The following is a 21611-nucleotide window of genomic DNA, read 5'->3' as shown; positions in this document are numbered from 1 at the left end:
GCGGGCATCAGCTAGTTATAAAATAAATATATAATATTCTTTCTGCCAAGGCAAATGTGATAATAATTCCAATAAAAAAAGTTAAAGGATAATAAATTTATTTTTAATATAAATTTGAATACAAATAACACTAAATGATCTGTAAAATTTCTAATCGACTAAAAAAATCAGTTCAAAATGTGATATCTCTTTAAAATGCAGAACTTAAAATAATACAAACATATCTACGTATACTTCCATCCAATGCCTTATTTTCATTGGTCAATGTCATCAATGAATATATTACTACATATAACTATATGCTAGTAATAAATTAATTGATGAGCATAAACATAGTAGAATAATAATAAAAAAATCTACAAATTATTAATTATAATCATCAATGGCAACATTCAATAATAAAAAATATATATTCAAATTGAAACGTCATATTTTCTTATGTACTTAATTTGGAAAACTGACTGAATTACTTGTTACATTATTAATTATAGGAATTATGTAAATATAAAATAAAGGGAATCTAGATGTAAAACTTAAGATTGTATTAAAATAAAATGCATTTTTTTTACTAATATAGGTATACATATACCAATATACCTTTTTTCATTATTGTGTCTCAAAAAACTTGAAAATGTTAACACTCGATATCCAAACAAAACGCCGCGCGCCGCTCCGATAACAAATGGTATCAAGTAAATTATGGCAAATTTTTGGTAAAAAAATCACAAAATAAATTGGCGAACTTTTATCATTCAAATCACAGCCCCTACTGACTAATCAGAGCTATTCACAAGTTTTTACTCACAATATCCTAACCACAGTGTGTACTAGCAAGCAGATTTGTAGTTTAAATTTTGACCTACCTCTGAAATCATTTAAATGCATTTAAAATCAATTAGTACGAGCCGTATTATTTTTGTGACACTTAAAGACACATAAAAACGGCACTGAAATTAAAGACGCCAGAAGCGTAAAAAAGAAAGATAAACTATGTCAAGCACAGGTCACTTGTGAACGGATTAGTAAAGACAACAATCCCGTGGTAATTTCTAATTGCTGCAAATAAAAATGGTAATAAAGAACTATAGGACCATAATACAGATAAAAGGAAAATGTACTATGAAATTATATTACATACTAGCATACAAGAACACAATGACATTATAGTACTAATTACGTGACATTAACTATACTATCTTTCTGTGCATGCATTATATTTTTTAACAAATACTTCATCATAAAACATTCTTCTCTTTTTATATAAAATGACAATGTTTCTGGGGCGCTAGCATTTAAGTGAAATTATAACATTTCTCATATTGTGATTCAGTGCCTTGGTAGATTGAAGATTCCTTTAATTAGGCTGCAGGGGTGCGGTCCAGCTCCTTGAATAATGTAGATGACATCCTAAAAATAAAAAAAATATATAGTAGGAACATAGCATTTGTAGCCCGCTCACCCATATGGTCAGTATGTCAATGTCTCAATGGCTCATGTATCTTGATATCAACATTTATTAATGTTATCTGTTTTTTCCTACCTTAAACGGTAAAACCAGCTTCAAGATTGACAATTATTATTCAAGATATCGAAAATTATCAATTTTTTTTAATAAAAAAAAGAACAAATCACATTGTGTTTTTTATTATTGAATGCCATAGTGGTATGGTATATTAGTATACATAGTACTATGCATATATTACATTTAATGGAAGTAACATTTTTTTATGTAACTTTATTAAAAAATGTTACTTCCTTTAACCATTAAGATTACTACACACTACCACTACTACACTACCTTATATATTTTTGCCTACATACGCATAATAAATGAACATTAAAAATATACCACTACCAATTATCTTGCACAAATATTGCACATGCATGCACATACTCACTTGCTTATCATGTGTTGATATATGTAGGATGGAATAATAGTGATGTTTACAACTGTTGGACTGTTGTCAATAACTTTAGATATCTCCTTATCTTTCATCCCCACTACATTTATAGTGTTTATTTCTAGAATCTGATGGTCAGTCAATAGGCCATTCCGGGCAGCAGATGAGTCCTTTACAAGACCAACAATTTTGCCTTCCTTGAAATGAAAACCAACATGTCCTAGGGAATCTTTGTGTAAAGTAACTGTCCTCTCAAAAGGTCTGAAAAAAAAATTTTGTTTGTTGTTGTTTTGTTGTTGCACGATTTTGTTGTCATTTTGTTGAACGATTTTTACTTTTAAAACTGAACATAATGCAAGAAGCACATGCAATAATATCACATGATCAGACAATACCTGTCTCTCACAGCCAGATAGATTCCATTAGCTGGGGCCTTCTTCAACAGTCCATGACATTGATCCATGGACATGCCAGCAACAGACACATTGTTGATCTCCAGTATCTGATCCCCAAACCTCAAACCCGCCAGAGCTGCTGGGCTGCCGGCAGCAACATAGCACACAAACACTCCACTGCTAACTGAATGCAACCTCAAACCACATTTTCCATCCTTATCTTTGCATAACACCACTTGTCTTATAGCTTGGGTAACTATTGCTTTTTGCAGAGTGGATGACTGTGAAGACAGTGGAGCAATTATATTGTTGATGCCACCAGATGGTTGGCTCAATGTTCCAGGATGCACCTAATCAGAAAGGATAAATTATCTAAACAATACCTATTCACTTAATTTTAATAGAAACTAATTTGTAGGTATTAACAATAACATTATGTATGATATTCAGTTTTAAATTTTTGTACTTGTTTATTATACCTATTTATGAACATTTGAAGGAAAACATGTGGCAAACTACACTAAAATTGATAATCAAATATTGTGTGAATTGGAATGCCAAGTTATTGTATGTGTTTCATTCCACAACCCTCAGCCAGAGGAATATGACTACAGGGATATAATAAGAACTTAATCAGAAAACATTAAACACCAGTTATATTTAGAAAGCTTATGTTGACAATGCAATACCATTTACTTATTGTGAAATACAAACAATATAATCAAACAAATAATTATTTATTTATGAATTCCTATTGATACACACAATGGAATGCAATCTGAGTGACCTAATTTAAGAAATTCTTATACTATGACCACTTACAGTTTGTACTTGGTACTCTGGCATATTCAAAGCAATAACATCAGCAGATAATTCCAACCCCATATAGTCTCCTAGAGATGGGTAAACATGCCCAAGGGCCGGAGCGCTGGGGAGCGCCGCCACATGAGAGGGAGCACCATACGACGGTGGCATTTGCTGCTGACTCAGCTGAGCCCGTGCCATGTTGTCCACTTTCATATCCTCCAAAGATGGATACAGCGACATGATAATAACTGAAATGAATTAAATATTCGATATCAATAAATTAGTTGACACTTATGTAGGTAGAGTGGCTTCTTATCTGATTGTTCATGCAAAATAACAAAAGCAACGTAGTAGCTATACAAGCTTGTTACCTATTTGGCACAGCACAAAATCACTGTTTAATCTGATAATTCAATTTACAGAAACTATCAAGGTTTGTTATTTAAAACCAGATATACTATTACGACAATATAGACACACCCGAAAAGAATACAAAAACAATTCTTGCTGGCTCTCCTCTGACGAATTGGAAAACACGGTTTTTTCAATTATGACTCATTCTGTCATCTGTCACTCTGTGATCTGTCAGACTAGGTCATAGAGCGAATCCCAGGTAGCATTGAAAGCATACCTACTAAAAACTAAAGACCATCATGACATAGGGAGTATTACTGCGAATTTATCCCGCCAGAGTGCATCACTGTATGGTTGGTAAGCAATGCCGTCATTTGCTAAGTTGAGGAAAACGTTTATTATAGAGTATATGTACATTGTAGAGCATATGTACTTTAATCATATTTTTCTTATGTAAGCATTAGTTTGTGAACATCTACAATAGTGTTGTATATTCGGGTGCCGAAATATTGGGAAACATCGTTTTGCAAAAGATAAAATACTTCGAAAACTATGGGAAACCACCACACGTTGCAAAATTTTTGCCAGTAAATGGTTAAAAATATGCTCACACTTGACGATTTATGAAAATATGGACTTCATACAGGTAAGGCTTTCAGTCAAAATCAAGTTTATTAGTTTATCACCACAGTTGACCAAATAATGCAGCATATAACCTAAAATTTTGTTATTATTTTCAGAACCAGATAACCGCCCTCAGTTTTGAGCTGCTAAACATGAAGCTAAATATCAAATATAAATAAATATATAAGGACAAATTACACATATTGAGCTAGTCCCAAAGTAAGTCCGAGACTTGTGTTATGGTGTACTAACTCAACGATGCTATATTTTATAACATATACATATATAGATAAACATCCAAGACTCGGGCCAATCAGAAAAAGATCATTTTCCATCATGACCCGACCGGTTATCGAACGAAGCTCGGAGGCAAGCACTATACCACTGCGCCACCGAGGTTGTCAAAAAAAATAAAAATATGTGTTGTCGTACATATGAAGTTAACCCTATAGACCCTATAGGTTTTTTGGGTTTATATTTTGGATTTGAATAGTTTTTGGGTGGAAGTAGTTAATTGATTATGTTGAAGAAGTGCCATCCCAATGCCACAAATAGTGCAATGTGATATCGTTAGTATTCAATAATTATAATAAAGGTATTGTGTTTTACAATGGACTTAAATAATTTAGCAAATACGTCTTGTATTTAACACTTTGTGTTCCTAATCAATAATCGAAATCTAGTTTAAGCTTATTCAATAATCCACCAAATCCTTCTTTTTTTCTTTTAATATCGCACCACAATTGCGAAGAAGGCATTTTAGTCGTAATCATCAATAATATTGAAAATTGGCGCTTTTTCTTTCATTGGCGATGTTTGTTAACCCTAGTTGTACCAGTAGCGCCATCTGCGCTGAGTTTTGCGTAATATTCCCTATTATGGGTCCGTAAGACTGAACAGGACAGTACTCCACCTCACCCAAGATTTTTTTTATATAAAGTAGTAAATTTTGTACATGTAGGTACTACCCCTTTCATCTGACCTCTATCTTTCTTATGCATTTATTATGAATATATGCATATTATGTTACAGCTAAACCCCGAAGTTCAGCTACACATAGGTTTAGCCAGGCTAAATCGGATATATTTAGATGTAGCCTGTGAATGAAGTTGATGCTAATAAAGTCGAAAATCGTATGCGGATGGTTCTTGCGAGCAAGCGTTTTGACCGCTACGGCCTCGCTTTCATTACAATCCGTCAATTTTCTTATGGAAGGAAAAATTTGAAATGTAATGTCAAAATGTTCTTCAGACGGACCCATGCACTGATATTTTAGTACATACTAGCATTTATGCCAGGTCTAAGAAACTGATACACCGGTGAATTATTCTAAATATTAAGTCCAATGATAGCTCCTAGGTCTAGTCGGTATGATAAAGGTTAAACCACATATACCGAAGACCGGCTGCATCTAGGCCCGGTTGAATAAATACAGGTCTAGCCATAACCAGGCTGCACCTAAGTGTAACATAATATTTTTATATCTATGAGTGTAAGTCGGTAAGGTGTAATCCCGAAGTGCGGCTCGCACTTCGGGGTTTAGCCGTAACATATATACCTTTCAGCGAGCAAGAAGATATTTTTTGGGATACCAATAAAGGGAACAACAACAAACATATAAGCAAACTTGAGTCTGTGGGAGCAACTTACTATTGTCCTTTCTATATAGCTTCACAAGCTGGCCAATGGTATTTTGTCAGTAAAAATGTTACTTGAGGATTTTATATTTGTTTGACCAAGCTAAAAACTAAAATGTCAAATTCAAGAACGGTGAACGGTGTCAATGTCAATCATCGTTAAGTCAAAATCAACATCAACAACAAAACATTTTTGGGAAAGTTATTTTATTTGCTAATAAAATAAAACATTTACCTACTAAATGCATGCAATTGCAAAACCCGTTGCGAAATCAAAGATGCTGCAAATCAGTTTTTAAATTTTCGGTATATAAGAAGTTTTAGCTTTTATTGCGGAAACTAAATGATTCACCAATGTTTTGTGTACTTATGTCGGAGTATAAAATGAGCAATGGAAACTAGTAACAAGTCCCGAACACCCAGGTGAGATTTTTCACAAAAAATAATAACTTTGTTGCGGTAGTTTACATGATCAGTTTTAATAAATTACCTCTTTTTGTTATTGTTAGTTACCATTACGATTTAGGAGTCTGAAAACATAATTATAAGTCATACACTAAACGCAAATTAGTTTGCATCAATAATGCCTAAACAATAACATAACAGCAGAAAAAAATAGAGATAATTGCAAAGAAGAACATTAAAGTGTATATCTACTAGTACTCTCTACATGTACAGTTATATATTCAAGATTTAGATTAGTATGTGTAAATTAATATTGAGATAATCTGGTCATTGTATATTTAATTTTTTGTTTATTAATTTTGATCTGTTTATAATATTGTAGCCGTTGTCGTGAATGGGAACGTCAAAGGCGTAATAAGTTCAATGATGCCATTGCAAAGCTAGGAGAAATTGTAAAATCTATTATAAAGTCAAATGATACTACAATTAAAGATGCAGAAAACATTCAGTATCCTAAAATCGAAATCATACAGAAAGCAATATCATGTCTCAGTAATTGTCTGCAGGAAAAGACACAAATGAGTAAGTACTTAAAGGTAACAAGAAATACATTATTTCTAAAAAGCTAATCCTAACATTATAAATTCAAATTTTAAGTTTGTTGTTACCTCTTTGAACTTTAGTAGTTGAAGCATGTAGTTTGAAGTTCTGAGAAGGATATGGGTAGCTTTCTTGCTGGGAAATGTGTGCTGGGAATAGGTTCATATTACACTACTTTCCAGCTAAAACTTATAGTTTTTAACAGAAATATGTTAATGCCTTTTAATTTAACTTTTGAGAAGATTAATCGTGGGCACTAATATGAATGTGTTTTAGAAACAGAAATACTAGCTCTGCAAGTGAAGCTTGATGCCTATGAGAATAAGAAAAATAATGTGAGTGATGCATCTACACAAGTTTTTTGTATTGGAATCAACAGGAAAAAACAAAGTGAGTTGGTAATGAAACATATTGAATTGTAAAATTTCATGGTGCTTATATTTCACTCAAAAAATGTGTCAAAAAAGTGATACATGTATACCTTGTTGTTAAATATTTTAATAGTGAAAAGAGTAATTGATTGTTTTTTTCAGACAAAAAGCCTGGCAAGTTAATTACTTTGCAAAAATCAAAATGTAATGCTTTGAAAGAAAAGTCAATTTTAACCACAAATGTTAAGGTGAAATCAAATGCTACAGAATCGATATTAAAAGAATCTACTCAGAGAGTGTCGATACAAAAACTTCCAATTTTGTTACCTAATCTCAACAAAGATAAAAAAGGTAATGACAACTGAACATGTGAAAGATATTTTAAAATCACTATTCATGGCATTAGGTACTTAATTTGAATAACTGACAATATTTGGAAAATCAAAACCCTTATTCACTTTAGTTCTTAATCTTTTTTCAGGACCAGATAACACAATAGTAGTTTTACCAGCGGCTCCATATATCTTCCAGCAAAGGCCGATGCTATTTCCGGCTCTTCCACCTACTATAGTATTGGTTGATCAAAACTTACAACCCATTAGTAAAACGCCTATTCCTATAGTTAACAGAAGTAGTAGTGACATTACAAAGACTACTATGGTTAATATTTTACCAATATCAGCATACTCCCGTCCCTTGTCAGCCACCAAAACAAAAAAAAGTAATTTAAAATCTAAAACTGATAGTATTAAAAAGATTTCTAAGAAATCTAAATCGGGCTTCAAAATCAATAAAGAAATAGTGGCCAAAGACGTTAATGTTTTTGATATGTCTAAAGAAACTATCAAAAACGATAAAAATGATGACAAAAATGATAATACAAACAAAGCAAATCTGTCTGAAAATAATAACTTAATTATTGAAGACATTTCTGATATTGAAGCTCCGGTGAAAGAAGACACTGGCTCCAAAGACGTTATTAAAACTAAATTAGGACCATCAAGTAATATTGCAATTAATATCAGCGTAAATGTAAAAGTAACAGAAGGTGGGGACAATATTAATGTAACTGAAATTCCAAAATGCTCAGTACAAGACATTACAACTACGGTTGCATCAGTTTTAAGTACTGCTACTGAGAAAACATCTACTGTTACCCAATCTATTTGTTCCAAAGCAAATCCAAGTACCAAATTCAATAAAGTATCGTCAGAAAAAGATTCGGTAGTGGAAGATAAAGATAAGGAAAATAAATTGCCTACTATTTTAGATTCAGCTTTATGTGATACAGTCGTAGATGCTGGGAATGCTCGATTAGAATTAGCCGAAGAATTTTTAGCAGCTTCACCTACTGCTGCTTTTCTTATGTCTTTTCCTTTAGTGAGCGGCAATAGAGCAGATAGTCCTGCAGAAGATCCTCAAAATACTTTACACTCTAATTTAAAGGAAAACACTCCACGAAGAATTGAAACAACACAACAGTCAGTTTCATTTTATGAAAAGCCAACTTCTACTGATATGAAAAAACAAATCAATAAAGTTCCACCGCAATCTAACAGTACAAATAAACAAAATGTTCAAACTAAAGAAAGTGGAAATAAAAGTACAGGTGCATCTGCAAATCCAAGTGTCTCCAATGACAATCCATTTTTGAATTTACATATGTCGTCACTAATTTCAACAAATTGCACAATTTCAGACACTAATTTTGGTTTAGATTTTGATTGCAATATAAATAAAACTATTCCTAATACGTCCACCAATTATGCTACTAGTGGAAACTTTTTCTATAAAAGTGACCCTTTTAGCACAGTTAAAAGTACGATTTATAGCACAAGTAGTATATCTTCTGGACACGAATTTAATACCCTGGGGTTATATCCCTGTGCAATGGAAAAATATACTAATAAAAATAAAGCAGATTATACAACTGTAGAAGATAATCTGATGAAAATAGGATCATCAAGGTTAACATACGACATTGACTTAGGTTGGTCTCATAAAGGATTTGACTTCGTGGGATGTACTACTACGGCCAATACCTTTAATAAAGATAATATTTTAACCACGGTTTCATCGTCCTATTCTAACTCGTATCCTTTCAACTCAGAATTCCACATACCTTTAGTAGCAAACTCAAACAAGAAAGAAAATGTTTATAATAAACCCAGTTCTTCTTTTACTGACACTATCAATAACTTTTACTCTCAGCCTACAAGCCTTTGGCCGGATGACGCACCTTTTTATACCACTAATAGTATTTCAAAATCAACCAAACAGAATAACTATTTACATTTAGATCATATATCGGCGAATACTACTCAAAAATCTAACAATAGGCATTATAATGCTAAAATGATTCCTGAAAGTGGAGTCGAAGGTGGAGCAAAGTCTAATACAGCAAATACAGGAGCACAAGTATCTGAAAAATATACGAAGAAGTCGCCAAGTAAAATGCATATAAACTGGATGACTTCCGAGATTAGACCAATGCAAAATAATTACATCTCAAATCATACAATTTTGAAAGAAAGTCAGAAAACATACGGCCAAACAGTACAGACAGAAGCAGTTACCAAAAAGCTAGAACACAGTGAAAGTAACTTCTTCCCTCTGGCAATGCATAGCTTTTCTTCTCAAAACACTCTAGAGGAATTACAAGCGTGGCCGACGACAAGACCAGTCGGTCCTACAGAAATCAGTATTGAACCGCCACCTATTAATTTACCTACCTTAGTAGGAGATTTAGCATTAGGGCCCCATGATAAAAAGAAACATTCTGATCTGTCAAGCAGAGGAGTTCCATCTCAAGCAGATGCCCAAAATTGCGGTAACTTCCTCTCTGTTACTCAGATAATGAATCGATCTTCTGAAAATATGGCGTCTCGGTACCAAGCTCCTAATGCAGATCCACCAAAAGTGATTCAAAATAAACAAACAACTTCACATTTCACAAATGACTCTAGTCGCAAAACCATGCATACTCGTTTAGATAATCAGCCAGCGCAGCCATGCTATGTTTTTAACGAACCGAAAGTTGATAATTCCTACGAAAATATGACTCAATATGCTCACAATAAATCGAAAAGTAACAAAACTGACAAAAATACTAAAACGCAAAAGAATAATTACTCAGCAGAAGCTTTAATTCGAGGTGGATCTTGTTCACAAAGAGTACACGATAACAGTATAAAATTTATAACTTCCGCGCAGAAATATAATAATTTCAACTCCACCCAAGATAATACCATAGCTCAAGTTTCACATTTCCCTCCCATCTTAGATTACAGTGACAATAGCTATACTGGACAGCAATTTTCTGGGACCACTTTATATAATACTACCAATACTATCTCTAATTCATTTTATTCTAATTTTATGCCTGGAAGTAGTAATTTGATGTCCGGTAATTATACGGGCGGACCTTTTCCTGGTGATTTCATGGATTATAATCAAACAGAATGTAATTATACGAATCACAAGTACGAAGAATTGAAGATGAGAAATAATGTACCGGGATTCCCACAAGATAAACCGCCTTCAACTTTCAAAAGTTCCAGAAGAGACCCTGCAGCTAAACACAAAATTGAGTGTTCAAAAAAAGATTCCAATAAGAAGTATCAAAGTAAGCGTACAAAAGTTAATGAATCTGAGGAATGGAATGAACAGTCTCATATTTTATGGCAAAATAAATCGGCCAGTAAGAGACACACACATTTGGCAACAATGGCAGAAGAATTGCCATTTCCAAACTATGTCAGCAACCAAATGCCGGGCCAGTATCAGCCAGATTTATTTAACAGTCATTTGATGCCAGCGAACGTGCAGAGTGTAGGTCACAATGTGGACCGATCACTGTCCGGTTTTCCAGTCACATCGCGCGCTAACTTCAATTTGAGCACTATATTTCCTGAAATTACTATGGTGAGTACGAAAGAATAAAAATACAACAAATGAAAGTGCCAGCCGTTGTCTTATGTGAAACATGTGTCGATTGAAGCTCACTCAAAAATATTTATTCAACGGTATCAAAAATGTCTACACCATTTGAATGATGTCCAAAATGAGAGGGCGATGGGCTAACATAATGAAATTGACTATGTTACATTTCTTCATCAGTAGATCAAATGATAAATTTGGTAGCTTATTTGGCCCGAAATGGTTTATTAAAAAATTGCCCATATTCAAAGTGCCCGGTCATTATTAATAATGTTATAATCACCAGGTCCATAACATATAATACAACAATAAGTACTTGCATTCCAACGTAATTTGATTTGATTGAATTGAATAGGACACAACTCGTGGCTTAAGTCAGGCGGCGACTTCCTTTCAAAATTTTGTCGAGAAAGATTCGAATGGGGTTATGAGGTTTACAAAAGTTAGTGTAATTTAATCTAAAATTTCATGTTTTATCAATTTAATTTAATTACGACTCGTAAGGACCTAAAACCTGATCATCATATTTTTCTACTTATTTTTTTTTTTACAGAAAGTGCAATAAGTATCTATCATCTCACTGCAAAATTTGTTTCACCATCTTGCAAGATAGTGCCACTGTGATTAATGTATTTGGAATATTTTATATAATAATATATGTTATTAAATTATGTCGTATTTTATTTATTCACTAGTATATATATACAACTAGGTAGGTATTTGTAGCTTTTCTCGAACATTGTATTGTTCGAGATTCGGGTTTTATCAACCATAGGTACCTTGTTCGTAAAAACAATCCTAATGAGTATTATGCTGTTGTGTCCATAACGCGTCGTAAATTTGTAGAGTGGAATTTGTGGAAATTTTTTTAGGTTATAATTAATAATACCTACTTACTATATCGACATTCGCCTAATTTTGTTTCTTTAGATAAGTAAGGTTGGCTCAGTCACATCTCCCACAGGTTATTACTATACCATAATTACTAGCTGCGTTCCGTGGGAATTTCGGGACAAAATGTAGGTACCTTGTGTATTATTTCCAGGTTATTATTCGTATCAAATTTCATCACAATCGGTCCAGTAGATTTTGCGTGAAAGAGTAACATACATCCTCACAAAATTGCGCATTTATAATATAAATAGGTAAAGGTAGGTTATAATGAGGACTAACGAGGTTTATCCTCATCATATCCTCTTTTTCTCGCGCTTTGGCTTTGGAGTACTCTCATTATCGCTTAGCAAATATTAACTAAAGTCGTTCTGACACAAACCTTCACCACTTTTATAATAGAAAAAAATCTGGTCCATATATGCTTCAATTGTTTTACGAAAAGCTAAAACCATGGATTTACTGTACGGAGTACCTACTAATTTCAAGGCTAAAACTTACTCTACTTCATGGTTACCAACCGCTAAAATCTTGCTAAATCAAGATAAACTCATGATTAATGATCTGCCGTTCTCGCTTATTCTTCGTTGTTTTAACTTTTCGATATAAAAACCTAGATAACGACTTTTTTATGTACTTTCTTTAATGACAAAGAAACAGTACCGACGGTGGTTAGGTATGGGAAGAAAAGAAAGATAATAAATTTATTTGGTTATATATATACCCGGGGTGCGGGGATAAAAAGTAACCTAGGTGTGCATTATTACAAATTATGTTCTACCCGTGTACCTACCCAATTTCATAACAATAGGTCCAGTAGATTTTGCGTGAAAGAGTACCTAACAAACATCCTCACAAACTTTCGCATTTATAATATTAGTAGGATATCAAAATCAGCATTGGAAGTAGGTTGTGAAAACAATTCAAGTCCTTGTAATTGAGAAAACTAATTAAGGATCAAGTCAATACTCGGGATCGGAACTGAAATAATTCTAGACTAGGTATACCAAAGACCCTAACACTTTAGTAACACAGTTTAGAGTTAAAGGGCAATTCATTAATTATTTTCAGAACTTTATTATTTATAACTTTACTAACTTTATTTTTTGCTTAACAGGCCGAAAACGCCCTAAAGCGATAAAATAAGTATTATGTCTAACATAGACGAACTTATATTTTTGGAAATGAGTGGCTCTCTTGAATCTGATACATTTTTCACGGCACAGTTTTTGAGGTTTTAAATATCTACTAACTACACTTAGCTACAAAAACTTTACGTCCTTGAAGTAATAAAGTAAGACTTAAAAGTATTACCTAATGTAATGATGCATGATAAATACATCGTGTATGTAGTGCAATAAGCAAGTTTGCCTTGACCGAGCCACGCTGTTTGTGAGTTTTATTCATTCATATTGACATTCTGATTCTGATACAAAGTAATTATTCATTTTGCTAGTCTCCGATCACACACGTAGGTACTTAACTGCAAAACTGCCCAGAATAAGGAATATGCTAGGTTGGTATGATAATGCTGGGAGGTCTAGTTTACCTACCCCGCACAAATTACAAACAAAATTAATACAATTATATACAAATGAATAGCTAGAATATTTTTAAAACATGCACTGTAAGAAGCACATTAACAGAGAAGATAGCTTAACCAAAAACCTATTGGTTTTGGATATTCCTTCAAATCCAGACCAAAAAGAGAAAAAAATCCCTTCGGTACCAAAATAATTTTAATTTGTACCTGATTTAATTCACCGAATCTGCATCATTGTTAAAATGAAATATTTTTTATTGTATTAATTGTGATGTCACTACTGAATGAGTCAGTGATAGTACACTGCAGAGAGCGTCAACATTTCGCGAGTCAGTCACCCACGGGCAGTGCTCAACGCCGACCGCTGACGCAGCGAGACGCCACGCTCCGCGAAGCGATCGCGGGAAAACTTGGCGCTATGGCGGGAAAAATATTTTCCCGATTTCGTTAACATCTTTGTGTAATTAGATTGAAATGTAACATGATAAACATTTTATGTGTAATTTGTGATCAATTGGACATCATGAAAGTAACAGATTTAAAAACTGTGAGTATAGTATCCATTTGTTTACAATATTACCAGCAGAATTAAAAAAGCCTAAAAGTTATTTTACCTAGAGATAGGTAGGTAATATTGAAATAAGTAGATATATTTCACCTGGTTATGTTTTAATGGCATACATTTTAATACATAACTAACTTTTTTGTTATGTTACATAACTAACCGTTAAAAGTTTCCCAAGGGAACAGTCTTCTTTTCGGTATGAATGTTGTTTGTTTGTTCTCCGTTCTCTATGAGACTGTTGATGATTAATGTTTTCAAAATTTCATAATTATTTGTGGAGTACATAGAGATACAAAGAAAGAAAATTTTATTTGTAAAAAACATGCTTACATACGAATTGGTGTTAAAAGAAAAATCGTACCTAAACCTACATATTGTCTACCAAACTTAAAGTTAGGATAAGACTATCCCTAACATAGAAACTTACCTTTAGGTACACTTAGGTAGACATTTATATTTATTTTTTAATTTATTTTTCAGCGACATAACCACAATGAAAAGGTATTGAGCCGGTAGGTATTAGGATCATCGGCTTCTTGTAAGAACTAACATACTTATGTAATAAACGTGTGAAATAGTGAATTCTTGTATTGAGCCGTCGTCGTAGCAGAATGGAATAAAAAAACGCGAGTATGTATTTAAATACATAATCACGTTTTTTTATTCCATCTTCTTTCTCGCGAAATATTTTTCTAACTACCTACATAGTGATTATTTATTCTTGCTACTTGGTATACCGAATTTTTTACAGATTCTAAAAGTGGAATAAGTGTCACCGCAATAGCAAAAATATCGTCAAATAACTACAGAGTTTATCGTTGAAACAAAAAATACTTTGTTAAATGTTTTATAGGGGTATGATGACATTGGATACCACCTCATCATGTTCCTGTTACAAAAACAGTGTTAAACATCCCATTAATATGTATCAAGCACGATACGTGACGAGAAGACAGCGCGGGCGCACCGTAACCGGCATCAGGGTAACGATTCTGCTAACGATAATGGTATTTTCAGTGGTTATTTTTATATAGTACCTACTTGTTACTAGTGTCCAAAATACTATTATTAACATGCCACTACGTTTTAACGTTAGCAGAATTAACACCCTAGCACTACATAGACCCATGTCAAATCATGACATACAGGGTATGTCAGGTGATGTGTACCTACTCTTTGATGTACTTTGGCCTGCAGTGCGGGCCGACCCCGACATGCATACAAATTACACAATTTTACAAACCGTACAACACTGCAAATGCCAACATTAAATATCTCACTTCCAACGAATAACACAATTAAACTTGTGGGTGGGAAATTTTAATGAAAACCGGAACCTTTTACATTTAGTTTACCTATTTTGTTTTTATAGCAGAAATTATGTTAATATCCTAAAAATTACATTTGCAACTAAACAATGAACGGTAATATAGTATGTATCTATTTGCCTACTTATACTCGCGAGGGTTATCTATTCTGATAATGAAATAGGTCAATTGCATTATGATTCAATAGGTATTTTATACCTAACTAATAACTCTAGCCGATGTAATTTTATTATTTGGTCTAAACGAGTTTCGTATAAGTACATCCAGATATTTATTTTTAAATTTCAAATCTTTATCTAGATGAATGTTATATTTTACAAAAAATACTTATGTAAATCTTGGAAATTGTCGGCATTCTTAAATAGACGTTTATATTATTTATCCATTGAAATTAGTTACAGACATCTCCGAAGGCTTTAGTAGCGTCTTAGGTATGCCCTATTATTTTTTGGAAAACAGTTTATGCAGGTTAACTATCATTTAACTAAATATATTACATACGTAATAACCCATAGATACTCGTATAGTACAATGAAGTATCATAATTTCGATCACTTCGCGTGCGCGGACGCCGCGCGCCGTTGACGTGAGACGCGGCGACGAGGCAACTGTGTCATTGCCAGCCGCGTGAGCCCTTATCGACCTCCTCCAATTATTGGAAAATAACGTAGTTAAATTACCTAGGCCTCATATAATTCAAAGGAAAATAAGTTTGAGTACTCGGTATAAACTGTCTGTATAAAAATCGACAATCGCGAAACATATAAAAAAATATAATAAAGAGATCGGTGTCTACCAATTTACAAATTAGTTTGTACCAAAAGAAACTACATATTTATTACATCTAATTAGAGCAAGTTATCAGTCATCGAGATTTTTAGTAGACTAGCAAAATAAAAGTACAGAAGAATACCCTGAAAACTTTACCTATCGACTAAAGACTGATCGATTAAGTGTGAATAGCTAAATTTGCCTAGGTATATAGATATCAGTAGATACTTTCCTAGGACTACCTATTAGTATTATTATAAAGGAATTATTCAGGTAAAGTATCTATGTATTACAAGAGGCCAATTCTGACAACATCAAGTCTTCTTTTTCGTACTCTTATTATTTTGAAAGCGATCCGTGGTGTCAAGTCTCAAGGTGGTTCAACGTAGGTATATAAATCTTCATAAGCAATTAGTTTCGATTCCTTACTTGATCTTCTAACTGGCTGACACCGCCTGGAGGCTTTGCTTAATTACACACTATCTTTGAGTAACAAACCAATTAAACTTTGGTAAACAGTTAATTGGTGATTATGCAAAATATATTGCAAACATTAGGAACAATTTAGATTTATTTATTATTATGATATTATCGTAACTATAATATATTTAAGTTCAGTTCTAGATAACTTATTAGATTTATAATATCTGCAATTGTTTGAGAGAATCAAATCACAATTTTATACACAAACTTTATACAATTCTCAATTTGTAGGAATTTCAATAATTTATCATTCCATTAGTTTGTCGTAGAAGTTGAGATGTAGGTTAGCAGAAATGGAAAATGAGAAAAGCGCTGAAAATGTATCGTGTAGGCAACTACCTATCTCCCAGTCTAGAGCTCTCAACTTGCCGACAGGAAGTTACTCTTATCACCGACACTAAGTTAGTTCCGAAGGTTGTTACTCGCTGTAATGAAACGTTTGTCGATAACAGAATGATAAAAGAACCTTCTGCTAACTATATGACGTCATTATAGAACTAGCAGTATGCGACGGAACACTAATCCTGTAATAAGGCATATTTAATATTTTTTAAATTAGACGAGCCGGTTCCCCGTGAATATTTAGGGATAAAAATTAAAAGTTATAGTCTAACTGTGAACTAAGTTGTAATTTGGTAGCTAGGTACTAAAGTAAATTTTGATCTAGATATCTTATAGATATTGCGAATTTCAGGAACAACCATTCACACACTCGCATTTGTGTTGCCTAAGTACTATTAAGAATTCTCTTAAAAAATAAATACATGATTTACATAAACTACTTACAAAATAACCAAAAATTTAAGATAAAATTGTTTTTTCCAAAATCATACCTACAGAAGATATTATCCCCGTACGACCGCAAGTTGTGTTTGATGTGTGATACTACTATAATAGCTACAGATATTCTACATATATAATAAAAATACCTACTTTCATTACGAAGTTCCACAAAATAGAACAGCGTTCATTTAGTTTGTTCAGCGGGTGTTACGGGTGCATCACAAACACGGAACCCTATTTATGACACTCGCACATTTAACCGGGTTATAGTCACATAAATATCTCCCACGGCCGGTATTTTTAACACATTGTATGAAACGCTTTTGGAAACAGCTGGATATCACTGGCTGCATATGTTTCGTCTCCATACTGCAAACATCATAACATACACAATTTATTGATCAAAAACACTTTCAGAAAATTTAGCTCGGGTAATAAACATGACCTTTTTTACAATAAAATCATGCGAAATATTTATTCTTTTAGTATCATCTTCACTTTACATTTCCATTTCTGTGTAGGCTTTTATGTGTGCTGTCGTAATATGAATGTGAATGCATGCGAAACTGTACACCTACTTAATAACTCCATGCGAACACAATAACTTTAGCCATGTTTAATTTTTAGCCCAGCTACCATTTAAAAGGTTATCCACCTATGTTGAGATAAATTTTTAATGCTTCAACTGGTCATGTAGACACTCTCAACTTGCTTTTCAAAATACTTTACTGAAGTGGGCTTATGCCCTCTATGTGGGTGCTTATGCATCCACCAAATTTCACCATTTGTCCACAGGAGTTCACGTGTTTGAGTAACAAATATTCACCAAAATCTAAACGTTCCCATTTTGAACTAAATAAGTAGGTTGAAATGGTTTTCAGTCACACATTTTCAGTGCTAATAAGAAAACCAAACAGATTTCAGACAAAGCCTACAATACAATATCTCAAAATCTTAGTGCATTTTTATTAGTATTCATGTCACGATGTACCTATATATAATTCAAGTGATCAATAAATACCTATGTATTACATATATGTACAAGACTATTCTTGTGACTCCATTTCTATGAAGGACCTCCCCCGGAAACAATAAACGATTTATTGTTAGAGCGCACATTGGTTCCCTCTCAATATTTTGTTGTATATGTCATCCTACAATCCTTAGCCTTATCTATTTTAGTTTGTTTGATTTATTTATTATGTGTATTTGTGTTAGTTAAATGACTTTTATCACATAACGAAGTCAATTTTACATAGTACGATTTGTGACTTTCACAATAAGTATTGAATAGTTCCTGTTACTGTCTGGTGAACCTGTCGCCCACCAAACGGGTTTCGTTCAATGCTTGCTGTTACAATCCATGCATTGCATAATAATTCGGACGAGTACTACTCATACAAGACACGACGATGACGACACGACAGAATATCATCTCGTGTCGTCGTTCAACATTGAATGGTACATAGGAATCTTACATCGTCATTGCAAGTCAAAGTTTATGAGATGCTGTATAATGAAAAGTTTACTCTAGGCAGTCCGAGAAAATAACTATTTCTTTATACTAAATAATAATATTTTAGTATTTCAATATGCAAATTCAATATGCAAAAAAATTGGTTTATTATTGACGCATAAGAAACACGTAAAAACAACTTTAAAAAATAAATGATGGGTCATTAAATAACTAACTGCTGTCAAGTAACAACCAAACAATGATTTGTACTCATAAATTAAATGTGAATATCTCAGGAACTTTGAAAATAAATCAGTGCTTATCTGCCTTGTTTATTTTTTCTTACTACCACAGCGAAATGATACAAAATGCAAAAAGTATTATATTTTATGAAGATATTTGAGTAGACAAATACCTTAACTTATTTAATGTTTTTATTTTTATGCTGTAGAATGTTAAAATTCATTAAATAAGTAGGTACTACTGAATTTTATGGGATTTCCATATTTCACGACCTTATGTATTACTAAGGATCTATTAGGGACCGGCAAGCCGAACTAACTTACACTCTTGTATTTTACGAGGCGGCGATATTGGAAAAATGTTGAACGCACGTGTTGACTTGTAACGCCAAATTTTTAAAATGGAGCTTACGTCAGCAACTTTTCTGCTTTCTAATGCAGATAAGTAACAAGAAATCTTACTAGTTATGTTCTTTTAAATTTTAAATAAATTCTCTATAGCGCTTAATTTTTACAAAAGGAAATTTACGAAAGCTACTTATTTAAATAGGTGAATAAATAAGTTTGAAAGTTGTGTTACATTTAATTAGATACAATTCTCAACACTCAGTTAACAGTTTGTTTTTTTTTCTTCCAGTGGCATTGGCAATTGTGTTTGTTCCTATTGGTGTTAAATACTTCACATGGAGAAAAGTTCACTCTGGGCTACTTGACTGGATCCCAGCGAAGGCCGGGAGACTACAGCTATTCAAGACCAGGCCGGGTCATATCTGGTAAGTGCAAGGCAAAAAATATTAATTATTATTAAAAGGCATTGTTTTAACGGTTAACTATACGATGAGTTTGTTTTCTTGTTGTTACTCATGGTGAACTACTGCTAAGTGGGTGCTAGTATCAATGTTTAAACAAGTCAGGTGTAATTTATAGCATTTTTTAATCAATCCGTGTCGATAGTAAAGTGGAGATAGAAAATTATGTAGAACATAACCTTTTAGGTTTTAAAATTTACTTCAGTTTAATAATTATAAGAAAAAATCCTTTGTCTAATTACCACCAAGTTCACTAAAATAGAGCAGAAGTTGTTTGACTAATGAAATCCATTTGTTTAGCAACATTGCACACACAGTTTGTCTCAACTCAACTGCCAGATCAATCCGGACCACTGCGATTAATTGTTGGCAGCATTTGGCACGATTTCGTATTACGTCCAAAATTACTATCACTTAATAACGTTGTTTATTACGTTTAATGGCTATAAATTTGCAATATGTCGTTTATTAAGTTAACAGCTATACATTTGCAAATTTGCATTCATTTTCTTCCATATTGCCAATATTAATACTAATATTATAAAGAGGTAAGCGTTTGTGAGTTTGTATGTTTGTAAGTATGTTTTAGGCGCTTAATCTCCGAAACTACCGAACCTATTTCAAAAATTCTTTCACCATTAGAAAGATACTTATTTGAGATTGTTATAGGCTTTATTTTATCACAAAATTCCCACGAGAGCGAAACCCCGGGCAACATCCAGTTGTTATATATATACAAAGTAATAATCTAAACTATCAGGTTGACTTCTGTCTTTATCAAAAATCACCACATTTACTTGGCTGACACTCTTCTCTCATCAGGTGCCATATCGATGGCGGTGGACGAAGTGAACGAGATGCTGTTGGGGCCAATGGGACATTCCTTAGACTTTGTCGTCGCAGAAACTCACGGCCAAGAAGAAGTCTCCATAAAACAGGTATTTGTACTCTACAAATATTATTGTAGAGAAAAAATTTATTAAGTATACTTAATTAGTTTGTTTAGAATTATTTTTTCATCAAAACAAACCAAACCAATATCAGCCAACAACCCTTCCGGGACGATCAGTCTATTTTCCCGTTTGGTCTAAATATTAACTAAATGAAAAAAAAACATATTGAGTAATAAATAAAATAAATGGGACTGGAATATAAAAAAATAGAAAGTAGGTATGCTCCTACCGATGGTACAAAAATTTTCAATTTTCAAAGCTCAATGGCCAGTAATTGAGCAGGCGACGGCAGCGAGGCTGGCTCAAAGCGTTCCCATTTAGCTGGTATTTTTTCCAATCGGCTGCAAAATTACTTGCTCCAACTATCCGCCCGACGTTTAATAAGAACACTTTTATAGATTCTGAACTAATTGAGAATTGATCTTCAAATTGAATATTAAAATGCGTAAAAATAAAATACTTATACAAAGTTACATGGCAAACGAAAACTAAGGAAATATTTTGTTATATGTTCATAATTTATTTGTATTATTTTATAAATGTGCATATTAATTATATTTTACCGAGTGAAATACATATAACCGTTGATGCACCGCATCACAATCGAACTGAATTATGTACCTGCAACAAAAGCCTGATCAAGCAAACAGATAGATAAACGCAATTTATAGCAACCGGCACTTTCCGATAAGACGGCATAACACTATGCGTAACTAGAGCGAGTTTTATGAGCAATAGGCCGAGTTTACAGTCC

The 21611-nt window shown here is 33.1% G+C and overlaps 3 protein-coding genes across 4 annotated transcripts in view; 2 read left to right on the top strand and 1 right to left on the bottom strand.

Moving 5' to 3' along the window:
- Positions 1–81: 81 nt before the first annotated feature.
- Positions 82–3711, bottom strand: LOC128683516 (syntenin-1-like). Of its 2 annotated transcripts, none has more exons than XM_053769227.1 (5): positions 3584–3711; positions 3119–3351; positions 2297–2646; positions 1899–2162; positions 82–1407 (listed from the first exon to the last, which is right to left on the bottom strand). In XM_053769227.1, exons 2-5 carry the CDS (start codon positions 3341–3343, stop codon positions 1359–1361), a joined length of 888 nt encoding a protein of 295 aa, XP_053625202.1. In that variant the 5' UTR covers positions 3344–3351; positions 3584–3711; the 3' UTR covers positions 82–1358. The 2 variants fall into 2 exon arrangements, with proteins under 2 accessions (XP_053625202.1, XP_053625201.1); XM_053769226.2 differs by having other exon boundaries at positions 3475–3672.
- Positions 3712–5861: 2150 nt separating this feature from the next.
- Positions 5862–11704, top strand: LOC128683643 (uncharacterized). Its single transcript, XM_053769485.2, has 6 exons — positions 5862–6141; positions 6506–6705; positions 7000–7113; positions 7257–7445; positions 7576–11018; positions 11587–11704. The coding sequence occupies exons 1-6, from the start codon at positions 6110–6112 to the stop codon at positions 11596–11598; spliced, it is 3990 nt and encodes a 1329-aa protein (XP_053625460.1). The 5' UTR covers positions 5862–6109; the 3' UTR covers positions 11599–11704.
- Positions 11705–13789: 2085 nt separating this feature from the next.
- The window catches only part of LOC128683364 (uncharacterized protein), a 32314-nt gene continuing 24492 nt past the window's right edge, over positions 13790–21611 (top strand). The window contains exons 1-3 of the mRNA XM_053768931.2: positions 13790–14014; positions 19733–19868; positions 20727–20842. Coding sequence (XP_053624906.1) covers positions 13949–14014; positions 19733–19868; positions 20727–20842 — 318 coding nt within the window. The 5' untranslated portion in view covers positions 13790–13948. The remainder of the gene's footprint in view (positions 14015–19732; positions 19869–20726; positions 20843–21611) is intronic.

Source organism: Plodia interpunctella, chromosome 3 (genome assembly GCF_027563975.2).
Source record: "Plodia interpunctella isolate USDA-ARS_2022_Savannah chromosome 3, ilPloInte3.2, whole genome shotgun sequence".
Lineage (NCBI taxonomy): Eukaryota > Metazoa > Arthropoda > Insecta > Lepidoptera > Pyralidae > Plodia > Plodia interpunctella.
This window is presented reverse-complemented; position numbering and strand designations above follow the sequence as displayed.